The sequence below is a fragment of the Antennarius striatus genome, chromosome 21 (genome assembly GCF_040054535.1).
Source record: "Antennarius striatus isolate MH-2024 chromosome 21, ASM4005453v1, whole genome shotgun sequence".
In the NCBI taxonomy this organism is placed as follows: domain Eukaryota; kingdom Metazoa; phylum Chordata; class Actinopteri; order Lophiiformes; family Antennariidae; genus Antennarius; species Antennarius striatus.
In genome coordinates, this window is record NC_090796.1 from 17,578,244 (window position 1) to 17,603,517 (window position 25,274).

The window sequence follows — 25,274 nt, forward strand, 5'->3', positions numbered from 1 at the left end:
TTCATCTGTGCTGTATGTCGTGCATTTGACAATAAAGTTGATTTTGACTTTGATGTTTGTCTTAAGGCTTGTGGTGATGTTGTACTTAAAGCATACCGGTACTTGTGTTAATTTAATGGCATATAGCTATGTATTGTTACTGTTGTAGTTACTCAGTATGGCCACAGGAGCAGGAAGTGGGTTTGAGTACATTTACCCGATGTCAGGGCTCGGATAGGAATTCAGCATGCACGTCTAATTTTGCTTGTATTGTCGTTATGTCTTGTTCTTTGTGTTTTTGTGTTGTTTTTGGTTTTTCGGTTCATCTCAGGAGTCACATCCTTTAATTGTTGGTTTTACCTATTCAAATAGTATTATTGGTGTTGCAGGAAGTGACCTCGGGGTGGCAGGACATGCTGGGGAGTGTTGAGGGTGGAGTTTAGGGCTTTTAACCTGTCTGTGTATGTCCTCCTGGTGTGTGTAATGAAGTGTTTTCAGTAAAGCAAGCCTCACGAAACGTACCTCCTGACTTTGTTTCTTTTTCTGTTAATATCCCAAAGATATTACACCTATCCAACAATCAAGAATGTTGTACGTTTAAATGATAATTCTCCATTTACATCGAACCGAAAGCGTCCCATGCACTCCAACTTTGAAGGAAATATTTTAATTCGTTTCATTTTAAAAAGTTTGCCTTCAATCAAGTAAAAAAAAACACATAGTGATATTTGATTTTCTGAAGTTTTATTTAGAATACTGTATTTCATACAGGTGCATTGGCATCGTGTTACATCTGCATCAAATGAAAATGAAGTATTTGCAGTTCCTCACTTTGACCACAAGAGGGATCAAAGGCATTTACCGTCAAAAGCCTTCTGGATATTTTATCGGCAATGGAGTTTAACATGTCTTACTATTTGAAATGTATACTTGAAGTGCTAGCTAGCATTATACCCCTCCCCTTCTCGTTAGAGTTCCCTAAAGGTAAAGTAGATGATTGTTCGTCTGGGTTTGGAGACGAAAACTGAGTAAAATTAAAATGTGTAATACGGCTACTGACCACAGGAGGGCAGCGTCCACCGGAGGTGGTCTCCCTCCGCTCCCCTTTTTTGAATGGACGGAGTTAAATGAATAGCTTGCGTTGATATACATGCTTGACACTTGAATATTTCTTCGTCTGTTTCTTTGAGTCATAAAGTTTATATATTTATTCATCCACCAGTTCTGGGTCCGACCGGGACGCGCTGCCCCCTGGTGACCCACACGTCCCGGTCCTCTCGTCTGTCCTGGAGTTGTTCTGCTCATAAACGTGTTGATCAACGCACTGATGCGGTTACATGTGGATGGAGAGTTTTTTCGTAAATGCTGTCAAGCGGACGCGTTTTTCTTTCTATGCGGGGTGAAAAAAGTTGCGTTTTCAAAAGATCCGGCACCCTGTGGCCAGGGCCCGGGTTTATTAAAGTCATTAGTGTTAACGGCTGAAACCCTCCACTACTAGACTAATACTAATACTAAACGTCTGACAGATCCACACACGTCAGTCAAAATGAACAGAACGTTTATTACACTAATACAGGATATTACAAAAACAACTATTACTTTTCACATATCAGCACACAGGGACCGTACGGCGGACGAAGCATTGGGAGTCGGTTTCATCCTTCCTGAAACACAGCCTTCAAGCCTTCAAGGACTCAACGGGTTCGTTCACAAAGGTTTTCCTTCATCTTCTTAGTTCTCCAGCAACACCAGGAGCTGAACTCACGGCTACACCTGAACGGCCTGTGATTCTACAGGAGCTGAGGGTTCAGAACCAGGGATGCTCCACAGGAAACACTGGACAGGAAGTCCTGCATCCCAGAACCCCTCTGTAACGACCTGCTTCACTTGTAACCAGACAAATCCCTCAAAGTAACTTTGGTTTCTTGACAACTGTCCCCTCAGTGGATTTCAAAATATATTAGATCTGGACTTTAACAAGTAAACTTAAGTGCAAAGAAAAAAACTGATTAAACAACCAACAAAAAGCTTGTTTTATTTTAAGGTTAATAAAAAAAGTCACGTTGCTGGATTTGGATGCAGGAGTGAAATGTGCTTTGAATCCTGCCGTCTGTTCTGACGACCAACTGGTTGGTTTTAAGTACCCAATGCTGGAGTGTGCAGCGGTCTGGCTCCTCGTTCACAACGTCATAAGTTACACAAACAACTAAATATCCCCAAAATGTGAAAATATACTTCCCCTTTTCTTCATAACACTAAACTTCTACCCTGATCCCTCATTCAGAAGTTCTGTCCACAAACGTCTGCCCAGCTCCTGCAGGGCGGCTGACTGGGGAGTGACTAACTGGTGTGCAGCGCTGCCCCCTGCTAGGGGCTTCCCATCCCACGATGCAGGGGCTACATGGACATGTGCTCAGGCAGCACGTAGGAGATGTCGTCCCACGGGTGGCGGTACAAACCCTGCTTCAGCCTCTTCTGGTCCAGGTAATGTCCTGATGGGGACAGACACGCGTTAGCCCCCCCGGCCCAACACTCAGACCGTCTCCCCCTGAAGGACTCACCGATGAAGCCCATGCTGCGCCCGAGGACGAAGATCCCGTTCAGGGCACCGATCTCCACAAACTCGTCCGCCTCGTCTCTGAAACAGAAACGCTCCAGTGGAGTCAGGACGGAACGCGTGCTAAGCTAGCGTTAGCGCTGCAGTACAACACGATGCGCTTCCTGACTCGCACCAACACCAGTGAAAGGGAATGCAATGGGTTTTCATGGAGGTGTGTGAAGAGCCCTTCTCACCGCGTGAAGCCGCCACACGTCCTGAGCAGGTCCACGAAGGCAACGCCAATGAACCCGTCCACGTTGAGGATCAGGTTGGGTTTCTGGGGGGAGAATCAGACCCATGATGCCCGGCGGCTGAAACACTCATCGTACCATACGTTTGGAGTCGTCTCCTCGGTACCTTGGAGGTGGTGATCTTCTCAACGTCCAGGGCGTAGTCCAGCAGCTGGGTGGAGGTGAAATGCTGCTTCACAAAGTCCTTCAGGATCTGCACACGCATGTCGGGGTTGTTGACCTGGAAACAGACGGGGTGAACCCGTCAGACTCTGATGGGAGAAGTCTTTACGTCAGACGAGAAGAGCCGCCTACCGACTTGACCCTGTGGCCGATGCCCATGATCAGCTTGCCGTCCTTCTTCATCTTGTTGACGAACTCCATCGGGAGCATGCCGCTGTCGAACGCCTTGCTGAACTGCTTGGCAGCGGCGTCCAGAGCACCTCCGAAGCGGTCGCCCTGAAATGGAATCAAGAAAAAGCGTTTGAGGCGAAGAGGCGGCTCGGCCGGCGGCGGCGGCTCGGCCGGAGGCGGCGGTACTGACGATGGTGAGCAGGCCGGAGGTGAGGCTGGAGATGAGGTCTTTTCCCGCTCGAGCGCAGACGATGGTGTTGTGAGCGCCGGAGACGGCCGGCCCGTGGTCGGCGGTCACCATCAGACACATCTCGATGAACTGGCAGGCGTAGCGCGGCAGCCTACAAGAAAAACACACAGCTGAGGACAGAAAGCCACCCGTCAGCAGGCCGCGCTTCTGTGTCGTCATGCCAACCTGCGCTGGAACCAGAGCAGACCCAGCACGCCCCCCAAACCCATCTCCTCCTTGAAGACCTCTGTGATGGGCATCCCAGCGTAGATCAGCTCCTGGCCTCGCTCGTCACAGATGCTGGTCATGAAGGACGCCGGTTTACGGATCAGACCCAGCTCCTGGTGGAGCACAGAGGAACACGTCATTACTGGACTAGACTTTATGATATTTAGGAAAAAAACAGTTTTAACTGCCCCTATAGTTTTATTCTGTTGGATTCATCCACACCTTAAAGAACGGTCTGATGTTAAACCGCTCCGGGGAGCAAAAAAGCAGTAAGCCCCAACATTAATATTCATGTTGGGGTTTACTGTGGGGGCGTGCCTTACCCTGGCCCAGGAGTAATCCATCGGTACCGTTGGGGGAGGCACCTCCTGGGCAGGAACGATGGTACCGTTGGCCACCAGTTCATCGTAAACAGTTCTGTTTGAAAGCAGCGTCAGTTGAAAACCACGACATCACCACCACCACCTGTGGAACGCCGAGTTCCTCACCTGATGACGTTTCCCAGCTCATCAAAGCTCTTGGGTACGTAAGCCCCCGCGTCCCTCAGGGCCTGGTTCTTGGCCAGCGCCGTCTCAGAGGCCTGGTTGGCACAGGCGCCGGCGTGACCGAACTGGACCTGAAGGCGGCGACACAAGTTGAGCTGTGATGTCATGTTAAATAAAACACAACACTGAGTTGAAGCTGAAGTGATGTGGGGGTCAAAGGTCATTCTGTTTGCTTCACTAGTGATGAACTACTGAAGGACAGGAGGAACCCAGACAGAACCTCAGAGGAGAACATGGTGGCACAGGTCCCGATGCACCAGCACACCACAGGTTTGGTGATCCTGCCCTCGATGATGCCCTGACAGATCCTGTATTCCTCTGTGCCTCCAATCTGGGGGAACGATGGGAGACGATAAATATACATGGAAATAGTCAAAAACCTTCAAATCCAAGTACAAAACATGGACCAAGCTCCTCCCACCTCTCCCAGCACCACGATCATCTCAACCCCTGGCGTGTCCTGGTACCGCAGGACGTGGTCCATGAAGGTGGAGCCAGGATACCTGGAAGAGGAGCACCACAACCTCAGGGCTCGGCCTCCACCAGACGATGATGTGCGTCTGCGGGTGGATGCGATCGTACCTGTCGCCGCCGATGGCCACGCCCTCATAGACGCCATCCGTGGTGCGGGAGATGATGTTGTTCAGCTCATTGGACATGCCCCCCGAGCGCGACACATACGCCACGCTACCGGGACGATACAGCTTGGAGGCCAGGATGTTGTCCAGCATGCCGCCGGTGTTACCGATCTTAAAGCAGCCCGGCTTGATGCCTCCGACCTGGACAGGAAGAAACCAGATGACCCCCCCGTGTGACCTGACGTACGCTGATGAATACTAGACGACAGTCCCGGCTGGTGAAACAAAGACGTACGGTCGCAGGGCCGATGATGGTCACGCCTTTCTCGTCAGCCACCTTGATCATCTTCCTGGTCTGAGCTTCAGGGATGCCCTCAGCGATGATGGAGATGGTGCGGATCTGAAGGTGGAAGGAGGACAACATGAGTCACTCATGGACACAAGTCAGAAACACAACAGGACACATTTAGGTCTGTATCGCTGAGTTACGTATAAAAAACAAGTTAGATCCTGGTTCCAGGGCCTCCGTCCTCTACCTGAGGGAACTGCATGGCCTCCATCGTGCTGTCAAAGGCTGAGCGTAACGAAGCAAAGCTGATCAGGACGTCCACCTCCGGGTGCTTCTTCGTGGCGTCGGCCATGTTCTTGTAGACCGGCAGCAGGATCTCCTTGTGGCCCCAGTAGAACTTCTGCTTGTGATCGCCACTGGGGAGAAGAAGGACAGGAAGTAACATCTCTCTAGGTTCAAGACTCTTTTTACGTCTCCAGATTGTTCAGGTTTGGCTTCCTGTTAGAAACAAGACTGACGACTGGATCTCTGGCCGGACGGACGTGTGATGGGGGCACCTACGTGAAGGGGTAGACCACGGGGGCACCTACGTGAAGGGGTAGACCACGGGGGCACCTACGTGAAGGGGTAGACCACGGGGGCACCTACGTGAAGGGGTAGACCACGGGGGCACCTACGTGAAGGGGTAGACCACGGGGGCACCTACGTGAAGGGGTAGACCACGGGGGCACCTACGTGAAGGGGTAGACCACGGGGGCACCTACGTGAAGGGGTAGACCACGGGGGCACCTACGTGAAGGAGTAGACCATGTGGGCACCTACGTGAAGGGGTAGACCATGGCGGCCACAGAGGGCTCGTCCCGAGAACACACGTAGTCGAAGTCCATCATTCCCTGGACGGCGCGGGTCTGCATGCCCCAGATGATGGCCTTGGTTTGCTTCCTGAACAGCGTGGTGGCTTTGGCTGCGGGGGGGGGAGAGAAGGAGGTGAGCTGGGAGACGACACAGCAGACAGGAGGAGCAGGAAACAGCAGGAAGGAGGAGCAGCTCAGGACAGAGGCAGGAAGTGGTGAGAACACTTCAACATCACTTCCTGTTGACACGGCAACCAATTCATCACAGTTGGGTTAAACTCAGACGCCACACATCGGTCACAGCGTGTTACTGAGTCCATTCTGTGTCCACATCCAGGCCAAAATGCTCAGTCTGGGGGCGACACCGGTAAATCAGCACCAGTGGGAGATCTGGAATGACTTTAGAAATCTTGTGGCCATTTTTCAAAACCTCTTCACTCGTGCGTTAGTGACCCATCACCCCCCAGTGTTAACGTGTTTCCAACAGGGTGAGGAAATGATGCATGACCTGCAGGGATCGTGGTGCAGATTTAAGCTGCGTTCACATCACAGCCTCACTGTTCCTGTTTGATTCCGTTTGTAGGGCCCCGCCCCATCTGACCACCTGTTCTCTGGTTATACCTGTCGGTGCTGATGACATCAGCAGCACTCGACATGTTTGGATGGAAAAACACTGGATTAGTCCTTCAGGTCACGTGACCAGCATCAGATTCAGCCTGCTGATGTGAACGCAGCCTGAGTCGTACCAAACACATGCAGCTACGTCAGATAGGAGGCAACAGGGCTCAAACGGGAGGTAACCCCCCCTTATAAGAAGCAGGACAGTGGGACGGTGAACTTGGATGCAGGGAAAAGTGCAGAGAAGGCAGAAGCCGGGTGCAGTCACACCCTTCCATACCTCCGCTGCAGCCTGGAGAGGCCCCCACCTCTGAGGGACCAAACAGACGAGCACAAAGAAGAGGAGAGACCAGTGAGTGCATCTTCAATCAGCACGACTCAGCACGACTCAGGTCTGTCAGCGTCACGGAAACACGGCAGGAAGTCAAGCGGAGCGCAGCAGCTACTGAGCACGCCTCCACACGGCTGTGAACACCCCCAACATGAAGACTATCTCTACCACCAACTAACAGTCAGCCTGAAACCCCCTCCCTCCTCCTGGAGGAAACACAACCCCCCCCCAGCCGCGGTTAGTCTGTCAGCGCGTACAGGACTGAAGCTCACGTCAGACCCACGCCTTTCTACACAGATCAGACCATGAGGAAGAAACTGCTGCAGAGGGGGTGGGCAAGCAAGTGAAGTGTGGGCGTGTCACACCTGCTGCTTACCTGTCCAATCGTCTGTGACCACATTCTTCTGCGGCCACAGAACAGAATGAAGACCGTCTTAGAGAGACGACCGCGAAAAGGTGAGAGGAGGAGGGAGAGAGAAGATTAAAACGCAGAGTAGGAGAGAGTGTGTGGAGGGGGGGTACAGGATGCAAGGAGTCATCTGGGGGTGCCTGGTTACCTGGTGGAGGGCCTGCTTTGGGTTTTTTGGCGGGGGAGACCTCAGTGGGACTCCTGGGTTCAGAGAAGGAGGCGGTCCTGGTGGCAGCTGGAGTCTGACACACACACACACACACACACACACGTTAATGAAATGAACGTGGTTGACCCCGCTCCACGACTGAGGCTCCTGATGAACGCACCATTGGACCGCTGCTGGCATTGAGCAGGAAGTTGGCGGTGTGCGCGTCCATCGGGGGCTGGTTCGGGATTGGCCGGTGGCCCAGCGCCATGCCGACGATGGCCGTCATGTGGGTCTCTGTGCCGAAGACGTGGATGGGGATCCCGGTGGTCTTACCTGAAAACCAAGACCCCACCACTTCAGAAAGGTTTCTACGTGGCGTTAACGCCTTCACACGTGTTCACGGAGCCAATCACCACGATTCCCTCCACTCACCGACTTCCCCCATCACCCTCAACCCCTCCTGGTAGTTGGGCCCCCCACGGCGGACAAAGATGGTGACCTCGTGCTCCTTCAGGGGACCCTGATAGTCTTTGATGGCCCTGACGATGCCCTGCAGAGACAGACAGGACATCTCTACCATCTAGGAATGTATTTCCATTTAAAATCCATCAATATTTAAAGAGCTAAAAAAACCCTCGTGATCGTTAACATTTGTAGCTTTAAATGGTTTATGTGGGGCATCAAGTTTCACTGAGGAATGAACTGCAGACATTCCTCCCCCACACGAGCAGGACTTCCCCCCCAGTCCCAAAAACAAGAGACAACATTCTGTTGGAGGGGTTTTAAGTTTCGTCTTCCGTGAAATGCGTCACCTTGAATGTCGCTGCTACGTTGGTGAAGTTGGCAATGCTCCCCCCGACGATCAGCACCTTCCCTGAAGGACAGAGCAGAGGTGACAACCAGGGGGGGGACAGACATGTGACACCCGCACCGGCGTGGTCTGGTCACAGCCATGACGAGCGTTACTGGCAGCGCTCAGGGACGCCCTGTGACCGACTAAAAGGGGAGCCAGGAGGTCACAGGGGAGCAGAGTTTCCATGCTGCCCCCCATCCACCGCCCCGTTTGGCGGACACGTCCCTGTGATGTCAGCCCGACTCACCCTGAGGGTGTTTCTCCCGGGTCATGAGAGACAGAATGGTCTTGGCGTAGTCGTAGGTCTGCTGCTCGCTGGGCGCCCCGGAGTACTCGCCGTAGTTGGCCAGCTCGTCCACCCCACCCAGGTCACAGATGGTGTCGCTGAGGGGGAGGGAATACCACCGTCAAACTGATTCCACTGCCAACACAGCTTCACGCAAGAAGACGGCACACCTGTAGACCACTGAAGCTCCTCCCCCAGCCACCATGGTCCAGATCCTTCCACGAGGGTTCAGCAGGGTCAGCTTCAGGCTGGCGCCGCTCTTAGCATCCAGATCGGCGATGTACGCCTCCTGCAACGGGACCAACCAGAACAACCGATCCGTTTTGGGACCTGTAGACGGCAGCGCTACATCTCTACTCCTGTCTGGACCAGGATCCCCAGGTCTCACCTCTGGATACGCTTCTCTGCCGAAGGGCGGAGGAAACTCCACGTCTCCCCACTTAGCCTTGCAGATGTAATCGGCGGTGGCGTCGATCTTGGCTGCCATGTCGAGAACATACACTCCATCTTTGTTGACAACTGGTTGAAAGAACAGAAGCAGAGTTAGTGATTAATTTGCTTTTATTCTGATATCAGTGATATGCCGTCATATGAAACCTGTTCTAGTGAAGGATACAGGCCGTACCTAAAGGATTAATCTCAAGGTAGGTGAAGTACAGATCCTCGTACAAGTTGAAGAGACCCACTAAGAAACTGGACAGGACTCTAAGAAAGAAATGCAGATTAAATCAGGCGTATATTTAAGGGTTAACATGTGATTTCACATCAGATTAGATCAGACATAGCTCTAGCTCCTCTTTAGCTCCACCCTCTTTGACTCTTCCCTCAGCAGAGTAACGAGAGAAATGGAACGCTACTCGTCCCGTCATCACTAGATCAGTCACACGACGGTTAAGAATCATGTCGACGTCCCTTGAAAACGTGAAAGTCTTCTCTAGTTGTGTGACCGTGTTGACAGAGCAGGACAGGAGCGTCTCTTCTACCGTCTGCTTTGGGAGAACTTTCTGTTGACACTGATAAACCAACAGGATTCACATTTGTGAAGTCGCAGCTGTGACGGTAGATGTGAACGCTCTCTGAATGATGGGATGTCATGTAACCCAACCAGAGCAGACTCAACAGGCTTCAGGAACAACAAGGGTCACATGATCTTCTACAACTCATCATGTGACCTTCCAGAGGAACAAAACCAGGATAAACTGGTGAAGTGTGTCCGTACTCCTTCTTGTCTTCAGGAACGTGTGTGAGGAGCTCCTCTCTGACTTGGTCCTCCCTCAGCTTGTCGTCCACGGCTACCATCAGCCTCTGGGCCTTGGCGTCCACGTCTCCGATGTCCACTCCCCCCTCGTGATGGAAGAGCACATGGTCGCCCTCACGCGTAGCATAAATACACACATAATACTCCTCCTCCTGGTGGTCCACAAGGACAAACAAACACATTCCTGTTACCCATCAAGGAATCAATAAGTGATTATTAAAGCAAAGGACAACAGCTGCAGACATCACCTGTGTGTGTGGAACAAAAGGCTCGACGAGGAAGTTCCTCAGCACACCTTTAGCCTTTCCCACCTGGAGGAGACACACCACCACGTCAGTGCAACAAGACACGATTATTCTATGCAACGACTTGTGATAGTTGACAATCTCTCAGGTCAAATGAAGAGGACGACTCAATCCACACGACACACAGCGTCATTCTCTCTGATCGTCTCAAAGCTAACGACGAGCCACACATCTAAGTGCTAACGTGTAGTCGACTAACAGTGGTCTCTTTCATGAGGCGGGACTTCAGCCATTCTCTGACGCCTTGCAGGTCCAGGTCGACGCCCACCAGGCCAAGCTTCCCTCGACGCTTGATGAGTTGATCTGGCTTCACCACGAGCCGCTGCAGTGGAAGACAGAGCGGACGCAAGTCGAGCAAAAGATGCACCTAACAGTGAATTCATGTCGTAGTGCATTGTGTAGAACAGTCCTGATCAATACTCCTGATCAGGACCAAAAACCGATCAGGAAAATACCTCCGTCAAGAGCCAGGGGTGCTCCTGGGTGAGGCGGGCCCAGTCTGTGTCGGCGCTGACGTTGGCATACCGGAAGCGGTTCTGCAGGGCCGCCGAGGTGCAGAGGTGCTTAAACAGGAACTCCTTTCCTGTCTGCTCGGAGATGGCTTTCGCCGACATGGCAGCGCTGGACAGCCGAGTACCTGGAGGAAAGGAAGAGGAGGCCGTTATCACGGAAACATGGATGCTTTCAGACAACTGGGGTCACACCAGCCTCGTTCAATCAGGCTTTTCCTTTGTATTTACATCATTGAGCTGAAATATCCCAGTAATAACAGGGGTTTTGTGCTCACTGACACCAAGCTACCCAGAATCCTCCGCCTCCGGATCTGGCACCTATAACAGGTCACATTTTATTCTTGACTTGTTGCCAGCAACACTTATCTATGCCTCAGGTTTCCACAGCGACGCATTCTTTATTCTTTGATAAAGTGTTCCAGCATTCCCACCTTGCTGAATATTTATCCGACACACTTGACTGGATAAAGGTTCTGTTCCCAGATCCACAGATAAGGACACACCCGGACCCTGTGCTGTTCAAGCTTTACAGTTTATCAGAAGCCCGAACAAACGCCTTCATTCATCAGACAGAAAGCATTCTGTCTAAGCCAGCTGCTGGAGCACGCACAGATTCAACAGTGGTGCCTTCAATTACTCTGTTACAGCCCCAAACCAGAGGGCGGTTCTAGACGCTCGCACGTAGCACAAGGATCAGTTCAACAGGTTATGGTGGTGATCCCAATCACCATCTGGATCCACAATGTTTCAAAGGATATAAATAAAAAGAAGCTTTCATGTTCCAGGAGTCACACGATGAGTTCCAGTCAATCAGGGCGCTGATAGTTTAAAATGTATTAACATGCTAGCAGGGGTCTTGCCTCTCTGTATGATTTCTCGTTTTAATAAATAATTTTTTAAAAAACGGTTCCTCACACGAGTGTCTAAACAAAGAACATTTTGTTGCGCTGCTGGTCCTCGCATTCCACTTCTAAACATCTCCATGTGTTGTCAGACCTGCTCAGCAAACCCATCAAAAACACACACTTGTTGATCAAGTTTCCTTTGGCCTTGTGCCTGCAGCCCAACCTGTTGCCAGACTCAAACAGCTCTGATAGCACGCATCCTATCTCTTATGTGCAACTGATAAAACTTTATGGTGGCTTACATCAACTACTGAAATGTAAGCTTAGTGTTGGCTGCGTCTACATCAGCTGCAGAACTTCAACACAGCAATGTGCCGGTCATATCTAAACTGGTGTGGATTTAGCTTAGCAGGCTAGCCGGTCATGCTTCTAGGGGCAGATGTCCCAGTATTTATCTCGCCATAATCCTGGAGTCTCGGCCGTGTCTGAAGAAACTACCATAGAACGAGCATAACAGGGTGCACTGATTCTGTCCTATGTGGACCTTCATATCCAACTTATGGTCACGTGACTGAATGAGAACAGTCAGAACTCTTCTTACATGTGAAAATCTGGTAAGACACAAGAATGAAGTGCACAACTAGATGTGCTCTACAAAAGGAGAAAATGTGAACCTGCACATTGTGACACAAACCTTATGAAATCATGAGTTAAACACCACTGAGAACAACAAGATGGATTCTGAGAAAGTGAACGCTGCCTTTGAGAGAACAGGTGTGGTTGGTGTGGAAACAGACCTGTCAGGGAGACATGTCTGCTATCATGTGTGTTACTAAAGGGTACGAATATTTTTATTCTGGAAACTTATAAATCAGTCCAGTTTTATGCTTTAGCGCCATAACTGCTAAACTACACCGCTGGCAGGGCGGCACCACCTGTGGGTCCTGAGGGGAGTCTGATGGGCATCTCACGGTTAGACCAGTACCAGTGGATGAAACGCCCAGCATTCCCAGTATGGAATAAAAGGCTGATTTTTAACCGGATCGGCGTGAGAAGGTCAGCGAAATGTAAGAAGCCACGACGGAACAAATTGATCAAGGAGGAATAGTTCGCTAAAGTCAAGTTAGCCTTGTGATTAATTTATTAATTAGTTATTAGAATAGCTGTATTGTTTCCAAACAGGTCTATTCTTGTGCATTAGCACAAGCTGTTCCTTCACCGACAGGATGACACGACCGATCTTGGACTCAGGCATTCGCTAACCTGAAAGTCCGGGCTGACTAGCTAACTTGTAGCCGCACATCAGCGCTAGCAAACCCGCTAGAGAAGCTAGCTAAAGTTAGCGTTAAAGTTACCTCGTCAGTGACAGGAGCACGTCGGCGACGAACCGGAGACGTTTTCTGGTGAGGAATGACTCGGCAAAGTTCCGTCAGCAGAGTCTTCTTCTGTCAGCCGCCTCCTCACGCCAGTCCCGTCTCACCATAATCTGGCGACCGATTGCACATCGTAGCCGCGGCCTGATTGGTTTAAATTTGATCACGTGTTTACGTCACTTCCGATCCATAAAACCATAACAGGAAGCAGTTAATCAAACTAATATGAAGTGGATGTCTGATGAGCGGAATAAAAACATAAAAATATGAACACCGATGTGTGAAAATTATTTAGTGTTATAACATCTTTCGTTTTTAACAAAGGGAAAAAAATCCTAAAAAGTAACAGAAAATATAAGCGTCAAAAGTAAAACTACACTATTCCTTAAAAGCTGTTAAATATATAATAACACATTTATATCATTATTATTAATGATAGCACACGGCACCATCACAATTTACTTAGTAACATCCACTGCATCCGGATCCTCACCAAAAATCAATCTGGATTATTTCTTTAAAAAATAAAAGGGGACAACTTTTATCCACATTATCTCAGATGGTGTTTGTGTTTCTGTCACTTATGTTAGCATAGTGTCTAGATAACATCACACCCTGAAAATAAATATTTAGATGGTGCAGATCTGAATAAAGGCTGCACCAACTGGTCTGCTCCGAACACTCATTTGTTACATCACAATTTATGGATTACAGAAAACTACCAACATCACAGTGTTGATTAAAGACTTACACTGTCTGGATCACATTTAATTCATAAATGAGACCCATCATTCTTCAAAGATGTACTGTATAACTTAATTTCATGGATTCATTCATTTCTTCACTAAATATGGTGAATACTTTTCAAATGATGTCTTAACTGACAGGTGAGACGTAGCCTCCTGGGTAGAGGTAAAAATCCATTTGTCATTAAAATGATTAAAACTAGCAAAGCTGTCTATTATTCCCTTTTCTGTACCAAAGGTATAATAATTGATTTAAGTACAGTACTTTATTTTTCTCTTCCTGAAAGCTGAAAAAAAGCTGATATGAATATCCAGAGAGATGTCAGACGGGAGCTTTTATTTTCCAAATAAGAAAAGAGTTTTGTCTATACTGTGACATTTTCCTAAAAACAGAGCAGTGACACAAATATGAATGAATCTCCTGCCTACTTTCTGCTGCTCTTTAAAACAGGTGGGAAGCAGGATGAGGGCTTCACTGACTGACCTAGTGGAGGAGGATGAATAACACACTTTTCCAGATGTGGTTTTTCCTCAGAAAGAGGCTAAACGAATAAAAAGGTCCTTTCCAGAACGGCTCTTTCATGTAAAGGAGTATGTTTGTCTCTGACCAGGTCACAATGTCCAGGACAATAAATATAAGAAGGCAAAGGAAGACTATAGAAGAACAATTTATGGACACAAAACAATGGACATTCGAGTTAAATATACAGCGCAGCACAAGGAAAAGGAAACCCTGCACGTTTATATTTGGCTGCCAGTAAAACGTGGACACAGACCAGAGCTGTCCCCGTCAGGCTGTCCTGAGGTCAGTTTGACGTTGAACTTCGACTCCCCTACATGGACATGCAATCTCACGATGAGGTTCTAAAATATAAACCGCGAATCCTAGCATGTCCATTCCTGACTTTTGATCACCTTCATGGAGTTTGAGGTGGTTTTACAATATTTGAGCTCCTTAATTTACAACATTAACTCCAGCCTGAAGCCTCTGAATCTTCCTTCCCAGTGTTTGTGGGCATCGGTGTAACGAGCCGCAACTGCAATGATGGCAAATGGGGAGAATTTATTTGCAGGACGCTCAGGAGAATGAGTCTTATGATGTCCATTTAGTCCACTGCAGGGACGCACGCCTTCATCCCCCTCAGGCTCCTCTGCTTTAGCCAAACTGAAAAAAGAAGTTTCCAGGCCCAGCGTCTAGAAGGCAAGGCAAAAAACAGGAATTCATTCCTTCAACTGGTTCCTTCAGGCTTCACAACAGTTGAAGACATTTAAAGCGAGGGAAAACAAACCTGGACTGGAGTCGAAGCTGAATCCGCCACCTTGACCGCCAAAGAAAGCCCTGAAGATGTTGTTGGCATCAAAGTCTGGATAGAAAGAAAAGGCAGAAGCAGATCAGCTGGAAGAACGAGACATGAAACCCACCGTTTGCTTAACTATACAGAACACATCAAACAGTTTCTTGTGTTTCACACGAGTGAAGCTGCTTCCTTTAAGTCGTCAGCAGGACTGTAAGACAAGAATCAAGCTGATTCCTGATCAACATGTATGATACCAGATGTCACTAGAAGCGTCTGGAGATCGTGCCTGATGGGATGAACATTTCCATCCTCCTAGGAGGAACTCTGAGTTCGTCCACGATACAAACACAATTAAAGGGATTGCATAATGGACAAACGGAAATAATTCCACTCATCTGTGATACAGAATAACTTCTTCTCCCCCTCCCCCAGACCAAAAGCAGCAGCTCACCTCGTGCATCGAAGCCGCTGTCGTTGTCCAGGTCGTGTCCGTTGTCGTAGCGAACCTTCTTCTTGGGGTCGGAGAGCACGGTGAAAGCTTCACCCACCTCCTTGAACTTCTTCTCCTCCTCCTTCTGCACCTCTGGTGTGGCGGCACTATGGCGGTCTGAGGGCAACGGCACAACAGAGGGGATGAACACACATCCGATAACACCAACATCGGCCCCTGGAGTAGGGTGGGATCTGGACTACCTGGGTGGTGCATGAGGGCCCGCTTGCGGTAGGCCTTCTTGATCTCGTCCTCGGTGGCGTTCTTGCCGACTCCCAGCACCTTGTAGTAATCTTTTCTCTTGCTCTTCTTCAGCTCCAGCTGCGCCGCCTTCAGCAGCTGCTTGTGATCTAGAGGGACAAACAGGAAATACCATTACAGTGAACACGTGAACCCACGACCAGTTAGCAGCTAAACGAAAGCACAGCTTACCCGATGTCTTTTCTGTCTGGTAAACCTTCTCATAGTCCCGTACCGCCTCCTCGTACTGCTCTGTGTCCATGTAACTATGGCAACACAAGGTCAGCATTTAGAGGGCTGGTGAACAATAAGAGGAAATGATGAGTGCTCCCATTAGAACTCACCACTGAGCTCGTCTTAAGTAGGCCTTGATGTAGGATTCGTCTAGCTTGATGGCACTGGTGCAGTCGTCGATGGCTTGATTACGTTTGTTCAGCTGTTGAGGAGGAAGAATTTGAGTTGATGGATCCTGCGTTAGCTTGAAGAGCAAAACCCAACCTGTGGTGACTGTCGTGTCGGCGTGTCCGTTACCTTCACTCCGGCCGTGGCCCTGTTGCAGTAGAGTTTGGCGTTGGTCTTGATGTTGTTGGGGTCCACCGTCAGAGCTTCGGTGTACAGCTGGTAGGCAGCCTCATAGCTGCTGCTCTTGAACGCCTGGTTGCCTTCCTCTTTCTTAGCTTTAAGTGCTTTTGCATTCTGTTTTTGGAAGAGAACAAGGGTTTGTGTCATTACTTGAAAAATGTTTATTCAAAGTTAAGGTAGTTTAGCATTTATTGAACCATGTGTTTGCCATGCTTAAGTGTGTCATCACACAATAAAGAAAGCACATTTTACTAAAGCCCCAGGTTTCACAAAAAGAAAGAAAACAGTAAAAACGTTAGAGCAGCGCTACAGGCGGATCAGCTGATCCCAGAGACAGTGCCGTTTGTGTTTTCAGTGTTTACTTTAGTTTACTTCTAATTAAATATATTCCACTAAGTTTCCTCATCTCTTCTAATCCTTTTCTTAAAACCATTTTTAAATCCATTGTTCCCCTGCTGATCTGGCTGACACTGTCAAGAAAATGAGTCAGAGCGCTCCCTGCTGTTGTGGTAGGTAAAATCAGGGCATTTTTGAGATCCTGGATGTGAAGTTATTTATTTTCAGGATTTTCCAATCATGTAGATAAATAAGACAAACTGATGAGCCTACCCTGCAGGCTAGCCGGGCCTTTTCGTGGTCGGGCGCCATCCTCAGAGCCTGGACGAAGAACTGGACGGCTTTATCGATGCAGTCCTCGTAGTAGAGACACAGGCCTCGGACGTAGAGAGCATCAGCATTCGTGGAATCCATTCGCAGGATGTCACTAAAATAAATATATAAATAGATTAGTCAATAAAGACATACTATATACAGTATACTTATATACTGTATATAGACAGATAAAATTGAGTTTCAAAAGATACAGTACTGTTAATCTGCACACCACACCTGTTAGCGAGCTAATAGAGCACACCCTACATAATAACAGTGACACATAGACTGGCTGTGAGTACCTGGCCACAGACTGGGCCTCTGGATAGCGTCCCATCAAAGCTAGACACTCAGCCTTCAGGATTTTGAAGCGATGGCAGGCAGATGCCACAGATAAGGCTCGATCCATACAGAACACCACCTGAGCAAACACACAGGTAAGAAATGCTGAACTTCAGGTCAGACGAACTGCTCGAAGTGTAAATATCCCTTCAACAGCTTCTTAAACTCAATATTAGTTTAAACTTAATATTTAAATCAACTCTGGCAGTCACTGATTTCTTCAACTCCTTGGTTCTGCACAATATATTAACCCTAGTACGATGTCAGATGTTTCTGAGAGCAGATTAGCTGATCACCTCGCAAATCATCTAAGAAAAGTTCCGAAACTAAATGGAATGACTGTGATTTACCTTTCTGAAGTCCCGCTTCTCAAAGCCAAAATCTGCCATCCGCTCAAACTCCAGGAGGGTCTCAGCAGTCTTGTTCTAAAACATAACAATCCTCCATCAGCACCACTCAAGGTAATCGATTCAGGCTTTCGCTCAGAGATTCAATAAAAATGTTAAAATAAAAACATTCAGGTGATCCCCACCTCCTGCTGAGCCTCCCTGTTGCTGGGCTCCATCTCCAGAACCTTCTGGAAGCAGCGACTGGCTGCCATGGCGTTTCCTAACGACAGGTGGCATTTGCCCTCACGCAGGTGACCCTGTGGGTTGAAAGACCGACCTCTGGTTTAAAATCAGTCAAACCACATAACTATGGTGATCTGATCACTACTGGGTCCATAGATCACACTTCTCCAAAAAAGTCACGAGAAAAACATTTTTTTAACACAAAGACAGAAATAACTACATATAGAAGTGTTTCTAAACTACAAGAAGGTCTTAAAATAAAACATCTGTCATCCATTTAACATCAGATCATGCAGGATCACAGAATAACACAGGAATGAACGGCACCTTTTCGGCGTGTAGTGCTGAGAACAAAGGCGTTCTAGATGCAACAACCTGTCAAACTCACCTTCATGAAGCAGTCATCCAGTCGAACTGCCTGCTGGGAATCCTCCAGAGCCTCCCGAAAACGACACAGCATCATGAGGGTGGCGGCCCTGTTACCATAATAACTGGCATTTTGAGGGCATGCATCTTGAGGGAAATAGAAATGAAAAAATAACAAAAACAAATGGAAAATCATACAGGAACCTGGGATGTGTGGCGATTTGTAGAGAAATTAGAGAAGATTCACAGAGGAAAGATGTTGGTGGTGACCTCACCGATGGCCTTAGTGTAGCAATTAAAAGCCTCGGAGTAGGCCTTCTGGCTGTAGAATAGGTTTCCTTGTTCTTTGAAGGCGTCAGCCTGACTGTAGGACCAGAGACACAACCCAAAGTTAAGGTTTAACAGGTGAATACATTCAACAAAGATAACACTGTAACGAGGACACAGTTGATAATGTTACAGTGTCAAAGGAGCAAAACATCAGTCCGAAAACATTTCATTTGAACTTGTTTTACTTTTAGACAAGGTGTAAAAAGATCAGATAAATCCATCATTTATGAAATTCTACCCTGAACCATATAAAGTATAAAACAGGAGAAGTGAACAGAAATCGACAGTTTCCCGGCTAACAAATGTTCCGTCTCCATCCCAGCAGCTAGCTAAGTCTGGTTAGCCTGTGCGACTGCTGATCGGGCGAGGCTCGTGAGGGAATAGCAGAAATAATCGAACGATTATCGATTATTTTCACGCCACAGATGTAGCGCAACGTCACACCGCGTATAGATAAAGGTTTACCGCTCCATCTCCTCCACATTGCCGATTTTGGCCTCTGTGTCAACCGGTACGTCGATGTCAACAGCCGCCATTTTTTCTGGAAAGGGCGATCGTGATGTGACGTCATTTCCGAGTGCTGCTGCCCTGGAGATTATTTTTATTTTTTAACGATTTATTCTTCTTTACGTTTGGGGAAAATAGCTCACTAATTTACAAATACTGTAATAACTATCTGTATTATTATAATAATTATTTGTGACGGTCATTTTTTTTTTCACCAACATTCGAATGCAAAAAAAATGTAGTAAATTGCGTCCCGAACGAACTACAGTTTTCTTTATGGAACCTTTGAATGTCAACACGGAAAGAGAAAAAAATAAAAAATAAAATAAATGTTAGCTGTTCGGTTATTCATCACACCAACAATTAAAGGACAAAATTCTTTACACCTTAAATTACAGTGTTTAATTTCGATAAACCTTAAATAAACTCATAAATCGTTTAAGTAAGACTTAATTTAATAATTTCATTGAATTTTTCACTCAAGGAGGTGGAGACTAAAATAAATGTATTCTGGATAGATCATATATCAATATGTGATATGGATCAGAACATATCATATTCTAATCCACGAAGACAGAATGTAAAGGAACAGACACCAGGTTGATGCAGTCAACTGTCCGATTACAGATTAAACATAAATCAGCTCTGGGGTCAGATACGACTGCAGTGAGATGGGTGGTGTCAGTCGAAGCTGGGGGGCTGGTCTGAGTCTTATCAGCAGAGCCGCTCCGCTCCTCGATAGGAGAACCTCTGCTTCACCCTCAGATAGGAGCTGACCCCACAGAGACACCTCCTGTGTTCCGCCCTTCATCACTCTGCTTCCTCTTCCTCCAGATTTCTGTCTCTCCAGACTAAAATGTTTGATTTTATATACGATACTAAAGAATATGTTTAACTTTTATGAACGAAAAGCAATAATCAACTCATGAAACCCATAGTCAAATAGCCCACATGCTGATTCCCTCATTAACGTGATCACACAACCCCTAAATCACAAACAACAACAAACACAATATTTATACCATCATTATTAGAGTTATTCTCCAAAAACCCTGTGAGAAATAATCAGACACACAAAGACACAGACAGACTCAAGGTAACTTTTTCTACTGCAGTGTTTTATTGAATAGTTAAAGTAGGGGTTACAGATCATCAAACAAGATCATCGTCACAGGTGTAACAGGAACCTCAAGTTATATGTCAATGATTAACTATGATATATGTGAGAGATTAATGAAGAATTAATGAAACAATAATGAAGCAATGATAATAAGGACCATTACCATACTCCTTCAAAATACCTCTAAATTGGTTCATGGCTCTTACAGCATGACTAATGTCAAATACTCTTTGCTTTAGTTTCTTCAAATGAATAAAACATAGAAAACATTCAGAACAGAAACAAAAACAGTCTTTGATTGTGAACATGTCTGTTATCTTAATTTATCATACCAATAATTAATGTGATCAGTGATTTTGTGCTGAAACAAAAATCCAGTGACAAAGTAAAAAAAACAGTGAAGGAGGGTTCATTTGGCATTTCCACCAAAACATTTAAGACATGGTTGTGTTTGATAATATTGGGAATTTGATCAATGTTTAATCTTTACCTCTTTTCTGCATAATAGAGAAATACCACAAAAATTGATTACTAAGCATTTTGTCTCCTTCATCAAACCTGTTTTTGGTGAGTATTAAGATCTAATTATTAGGATTAGGAGTATTAGTTCCAGCATAAACGTAGCAGGATTTGTTGAAGGGTTCAGTTTGAATATTTGAGTAAAAAAAAGAGTAAAATTATATATTATTTTTCTCACAATGTTAAAGCCTGGTAGTCATTAAAAAAATCAGTTTTAGAAATAAAGTTTTTTTTCACTTTTGCTTTTCACGCAGAAGTTTTGTTTTACTTTAATTAATTTATTCTGGAACCGGCACCAAGCTGACAGAACCTTCACACATTTCAGTAATATCTGTCTCTTTTATTCATTAACTTTTGATTGTTTTTTATTCATTGACATTTTATTCAGGTGTGATCCCCAGAATGATATGGAAAACCCAGAAGAGAGGTCTCGGGAGTGGATCAAAGGCATTGGAACAGGCTTCAATGCAGCCGGGCTGCTGCGTGTCGCAGGTGAAGCCGCTCCGATTGTTGAAACTGATGACAGCGAGAACAAAGCGGAAAAAAATGAAGACACCGAGCCAGATCTTGCCCACATACGTGAAGTGGTTGTAGATTTCTTCCCATAGCCGACTTGAGAAACTCCAACTCATGGTGGTGGGGCAGCGACAGACAAAACACAGCTGGTTATGTTCACCTGTGAAGAGTCAGATTATTATTATTTAGAACAGGGGTATTTAATTAAAGGTCACAGAGATCCACTAATTAAAATTTCCTCTTAGTAAAAGGTCCAAACCCAAGTCCAGTTATAGCTGGCCCCCATGTCAACGTTTCCATTTATTATCAATTTTCAATGCAGGATATGTTTAAATGAGAGCACAGGTCTTTTACCATAAATAAAAGCTAGACCCAGGTGAATAAATTTAAAGCCTTAATGTAAGACTGAAGAACAGACAAACCTCAGAATTAAAAATAAAGTGCAAAGATAGCAGAATGATCCTTTTTGCTCCTAAATTAAAGACATCCCAGCTGAAAGAACTGAAGGCTTCAAGTAAAAAAGCATTAACATGTTCACAAAGCATAAATAAAAAGTGGTTCTTTCAGGGGAAAAATATAAGAGAGCTTTCTCAATGAGAGAAACATGCATGTGACCGGAACCCCAGTAATTTACACTCAGTCTACCAGAATTCAACATGACTCCTCTGCAGTAATTGTTTTGTGGCTCCTGTCAGGTTTGATTTTAGTTTGACAGTTTCAGATTGCCGACCCCTAAATACTCAGATCTCTTTTGTTTTTTGAAATTTTAATGATCGAACAATGTCAGAATAAAATATACACACAATATACAGGATCCCTGGATGATAATGATGATAATCAGGTATTCACTCCTGTTTTTACCCAAATCATCAGGACATTTGGTAGAAAATAACAGTTGGATTCAGCAGCATTGACTATTTAAAGCACACAAGGCTACAGTAAATTGATCAGGTATCAGTGAAAGCAGCCACAACTTCCTGGAATAAAATCTACATCAAGACGGAGCTGGAATTGGGGCGTATCCTGCTGTTCCAGCATAAACGTAGCAGGACTTGTTGAAGGGTTCAGTTTGAATGTTTGGACCTGAAGGTAATTCTGTCTTAGCTCAGGGGCCGCATCCCATATTTGAAGACCCAATGTCGCAGCAATATAAAAAGGCCACCTGCCATCATTTATTGAGGATCCTTTCAGACCCACTCAGAACGTTTGATGACTCCATACTTGCTGCTGCTGCTGCTGCTGCCTCCATTTGCAGTCTTACTTGAACTTTGTTTTGAACCCTGGCTGTATTTGCGTTCACACTGAGACTTGTTGTGGTCGCTGCACCGACCGTCAGCCTCTGGCCTGTTCTGAAGCTGACCATTATGAACACCTCTGGGAACGTCTCCCATGTGTCCTTTGCACAGGTTCTCGTCATTATCGGCGTACTGCTGGCGCTCCTCTTTGGCGATGTTTAGGTCGTTCTGCCGGCATGTGATGTTGGCGTTGGTGAGGTCGGTGATGGGCAGGGGTTGCTCTGTGGCTTCACTAGGAGACATGACAACAATGTTGTACCCGGGTGGAGCTGATGTTGTGTTCCAAGAAAAAGCGTAACTCTTGTAATCCTCGCTGTTCAGTCCTTCATTTAGAGCTCCCTGCTTGAGCCCATTAAAGTCTTCATCGGGCAGCTTCGTGCGCCGTGAGCGTACGATCCTACACATGGTACTGATGCCCAGGTGCAGCATCTCCCATATGTTGAGGGCCAGACAAAGCAGGGAGACCGTGTACATGATGATGAGGAAGATGGTTTTCTCCGTGGGCCGGGACACGAAGCAGTCGACGCTGTGAGGGCAGGGAGTGATCGAGCACATGAAGGTACTGGGCACAGCAAACCCATACAGGATGTACTGTCCACACAGGAAGCCCACCTCCAGCACGAATCGCACAATCAGATGGAGGACGTAGATCCGCATCAGTCCATCCTCTTTGATACGTTGGTGGCCATCGTGACGCACCTTGGCCTTATCTTTTCCATCTTCACTTCCCTTTGCTGGTCCGCCACCGTCACACTCCACCTCTGCCAACTCATAGATCATGGGGTCTTCCTCGTTGTCTTCCTCAGCCTCCTCGATGCCCCTGTGCTGCATTCTACCAGCAAGATAAAACTTCTTCTTTGATTGCCTCTGCAAAGAAACCCTGGCAGTGCCATTGTCTGCTCGCTCCTCTGCACGAGCAATCTTGTTGACAGCATAGGCCAGGTACATGAGAGAAGGCGTGGCCACCAGAATGATCTGGAAAACCCAGAAGCGAACGTGTGATAGTGGAGCAAAGTCATCGTAGCAGACGTTCTCGCAGCCGGGCTGTGCCGTGTTGCAGGTGAACTTGCTCTGCTCGTCATAGTAGATGGACTCGCCTCCAACAGCCGTGAGAACGATGCGGAACACAATGAGGACGGTCAGCCAGATCTTGCCCACAAACGTGGAGTGGTTGTGGATTTCATCCAGCAGCCGAGTCAAGAAACTCCAACTCATGGTGGTGGATTAACGACAGCGACACACAATGCAGCTCTTGACCTGTGAAGAGAGTCAGACCATTATTCTTTAGTTTGACCTCACCTCTGAGAGTCTCTCCACCTCTACACATGATCATCAGGTCAGGCATCGCTCCACATTAACAACACATTTATCCTTGATTCTTTCAGTAGCTGTACCCTGAAGCTCTTGTGTAAATGTTCTGCTGGCGTTAATACACACAAGAAGAGGAATGGCTACTATGGAATGTCCAACCAGAACTGCTATTGTGAACTGAATGTGTCCGATCGCTATCCACTTCACCAACTAGAAACATCACCCCCGACCACACCTCGGCTTCTCGGATCACGTCTCCATTCTGATGGCCCCAGCATATCGTCCCCGGGTGAAACAGCTCAGACCCACAAGGAGGACTGTTACTGTGTGGCCCCAGGACACACCCCCGGGGCTCTAGGACTGTTTCCAGCACACAGATGGGCAGATGTTCAGGGGGGCAGCCACACAGGGGGAGAGGTGAACCTGGAGGAATACACTTCCTCTGTCCTCGGGTTCATCTCTAAGTGTGCGGGCGACGTTGCCGAGCGCAGAGGTGAGAGTTCTGCTGAAGGCCAGGGATGCTGCGTTCAGGGAATCCTCCACTGAGAGCCAATCAGCTATCAGCTGGAGTCTGAAACTCATCCATAATAATTAGAATGACCTTCACTCCTCTTTACTCTTCTGGACGCTGGGAGTTTCTGTGCAATAATTAAAAGCTGCGTTCTAGATTTGAAGGACAGTTCACCCAAACAACGCTCCATCAGCATGACAGCGAGGAGACGACTGGCTTCCTGTCTGGTGAACTGACTGTTTTCAGGGATGTGAACTGACCCCAGATCAGATCATACGTGTTCTAATATTAGGTGGTAATGTTCCAGCTTCACACCAAATGTCTTCTTGACTAACCTTCATGTAATCTGTGTGTTGACTTGTATCTGTCATGCATCAAGGAAACGGAGCCATTAGGACTGATCTGATTGGCTGGACTGTTTGAGCATCGCTCAGTGATGTCAGTGCAGGTAAAGCTAACAGCAGCTGTTCACCTGATCAATAAAGGAAGTACTCCATGTTCAACCTGAGTCTGTTTGGTCAATGTAACCCTGGTGTCAGTGAGTCCAGTGGGAGAGATGGTGTTGGATAACTGCTTGGAGATATGAGAGAGGGATTCAGGCGAAGGAGAACCTGGGGGGAGAAGAAGACGACCAGCAGGAAGACAACCCTCTATGGTGGATGAAACACGCCAGAGACGACCTGATGGAGGACGAGCTCTCCTGACAGACGTGACAGAGCTCTGAATGATTTTTCATCCCAGCTATACTGTTGAGTCACCAGTTAAACTAAATTAATGCTCAGTCTGCTGATGGAGTTCCTCTGAAGCACTGGAACCCAAAAGGAGAGAACTTCAACAAACAAATGAGATGATCAAAAACACAAGAGTTACAATCATGTGGCCCTAAAGTGTCTGAAAGCACTGATGAACTGAAACCTGACACTGGAATGACGATGGACAGACTGACGCTGGACAGACTGACGATGGACAGACTGACGCTGGACAGACTGACGCTGGACAGACTGACGCTGGACAGACTGACGATGGACAGACTGACGCTGGACAGACTGACG

General features: G+C 47.2%; 3 protein-coding genes across 6 annotated transcripts; all 3 read right to left on the bottom strand.

The window, feature by feature from the left end:
* Positions 1-1,520: 1,520 nt before the first annotated feature.
* On the bottom strand, positions 1,521-12,963 carry LOC137588276 (ATP-citrate synthase). Of its 4 annotated transcripts, XM_068305240.1 has the most exons (30): positions 12,809-12,963; positions 10,552-10,733; positions 10,296-10,418; positions 10,040-10,102; positions 9,753-9,943; positions 9,159-9,238; positions 8,922-9,052; positions 8,704-8,822; positions 8,495-8,631; positions 8,207-8,268; positions 7,827-7,944; positions 7,573-7,727; positions 7,392-7,485; positions 7,211-7,267; positions 6,784-6,813; positions 5,854-5,995; positions 5,279-5,447; positions 5,038-5,142; positions 4,747-4,943; positions 4,586-4,667; positions 4,385-4,495; positions 4,108-4,235; positions 3,943-4,036; positions 3,578-3,732; positions 3,353-3,503; positions 3,124-3,267; positions 2,936-3,049; positions 2,773-2,855; positions 2,541-2,617; positions 1,521-2,471 (listed from the first exon to the last, which is right to left on the bottom strand). In XM_068305240.1, exons 2-30 carry the CDS (start codon positions 10,708-10,710, stop codon positions 2,377-2,379), a joined length of 3,366 nt encoding a protein of 1,121 aa, XP_068161341.1. In that variant the 5' UTR covers positions 10,711-10,733; positions 12,809-12,963; the 3' UTR covers positions 1,521-2,376. The 4 variants fall into 4 exon arrangements, with proteins under 4 accessions (XP_068161341.1, XP_068161343.1, XP_068161342.1 ...); XM_068305242.1 differs by lacking the exon at positions 7,211-7,267; XM_068305241.1 differs by lacking the exon at positions 6,784-6,813.
* Positions 12,964-14,224: 1,261 nt separating this feature from the next.
* LOC137588257 (dnaJ homolog subfamily C member 7-like) lies at positions 14,225-18,999 on the bottom strand. Its single transcript, XM_068305208.1, has 14 exons — positions 18,909-18,999; positions 18,389-18,477; positions 18,136-18,260; positions 17,708-17,821; positions 17,526-17,600; positions 17,136-17,254; positions 16,792-16,945; positions 16,132-16,296; positions 15,945-16,036; positions 15,793-15,866; positions 15,564-15,710; positions 15,322-15,477; positions 14,862-14,936; positions 14,225-14,766 (listed from the first exon to the last, which is right to left on the bottom strand). The coding sequence occupies exons 1-14, from the start codon at positions 18,977-18,979 to the stop codon at positions 14,729-14,731; spliced, it is 1,494 nt and encodes a 497-aa protein (XP_068161309.1). The 5' UTR covers positions 18,980-18,999; the 3' UTR covers positions 14,225-14,728.
* A 3,125-nt stretch (positions 19,000-22,124) lies between these two features.
* LOC137588361 (gap junction gamma-1 protein-like) lies at positions 22,125-24,803 on the bottom strand. The gene is made up of 2 exons (XM_068305410.1): positions 24,695-24,803; positions 22,125-23,657 (listed from the first exon to the last, which is right to left on the bottom strand). The coding sequence occupies exon 2, from the start codon at positions 23,613-23,615 to the stop codon at positions 22,293-22,295; it is 1,323 nt and encodes a 440-aa protein (XP_068161511.1). The 5' UTR covers positions 23,616-23,657; positions 24,695-24,803; the 3' UTR covers positions 22,125-22,292.
* Positions 24,804-25,274: the final 471 nt, after the last annotated feature.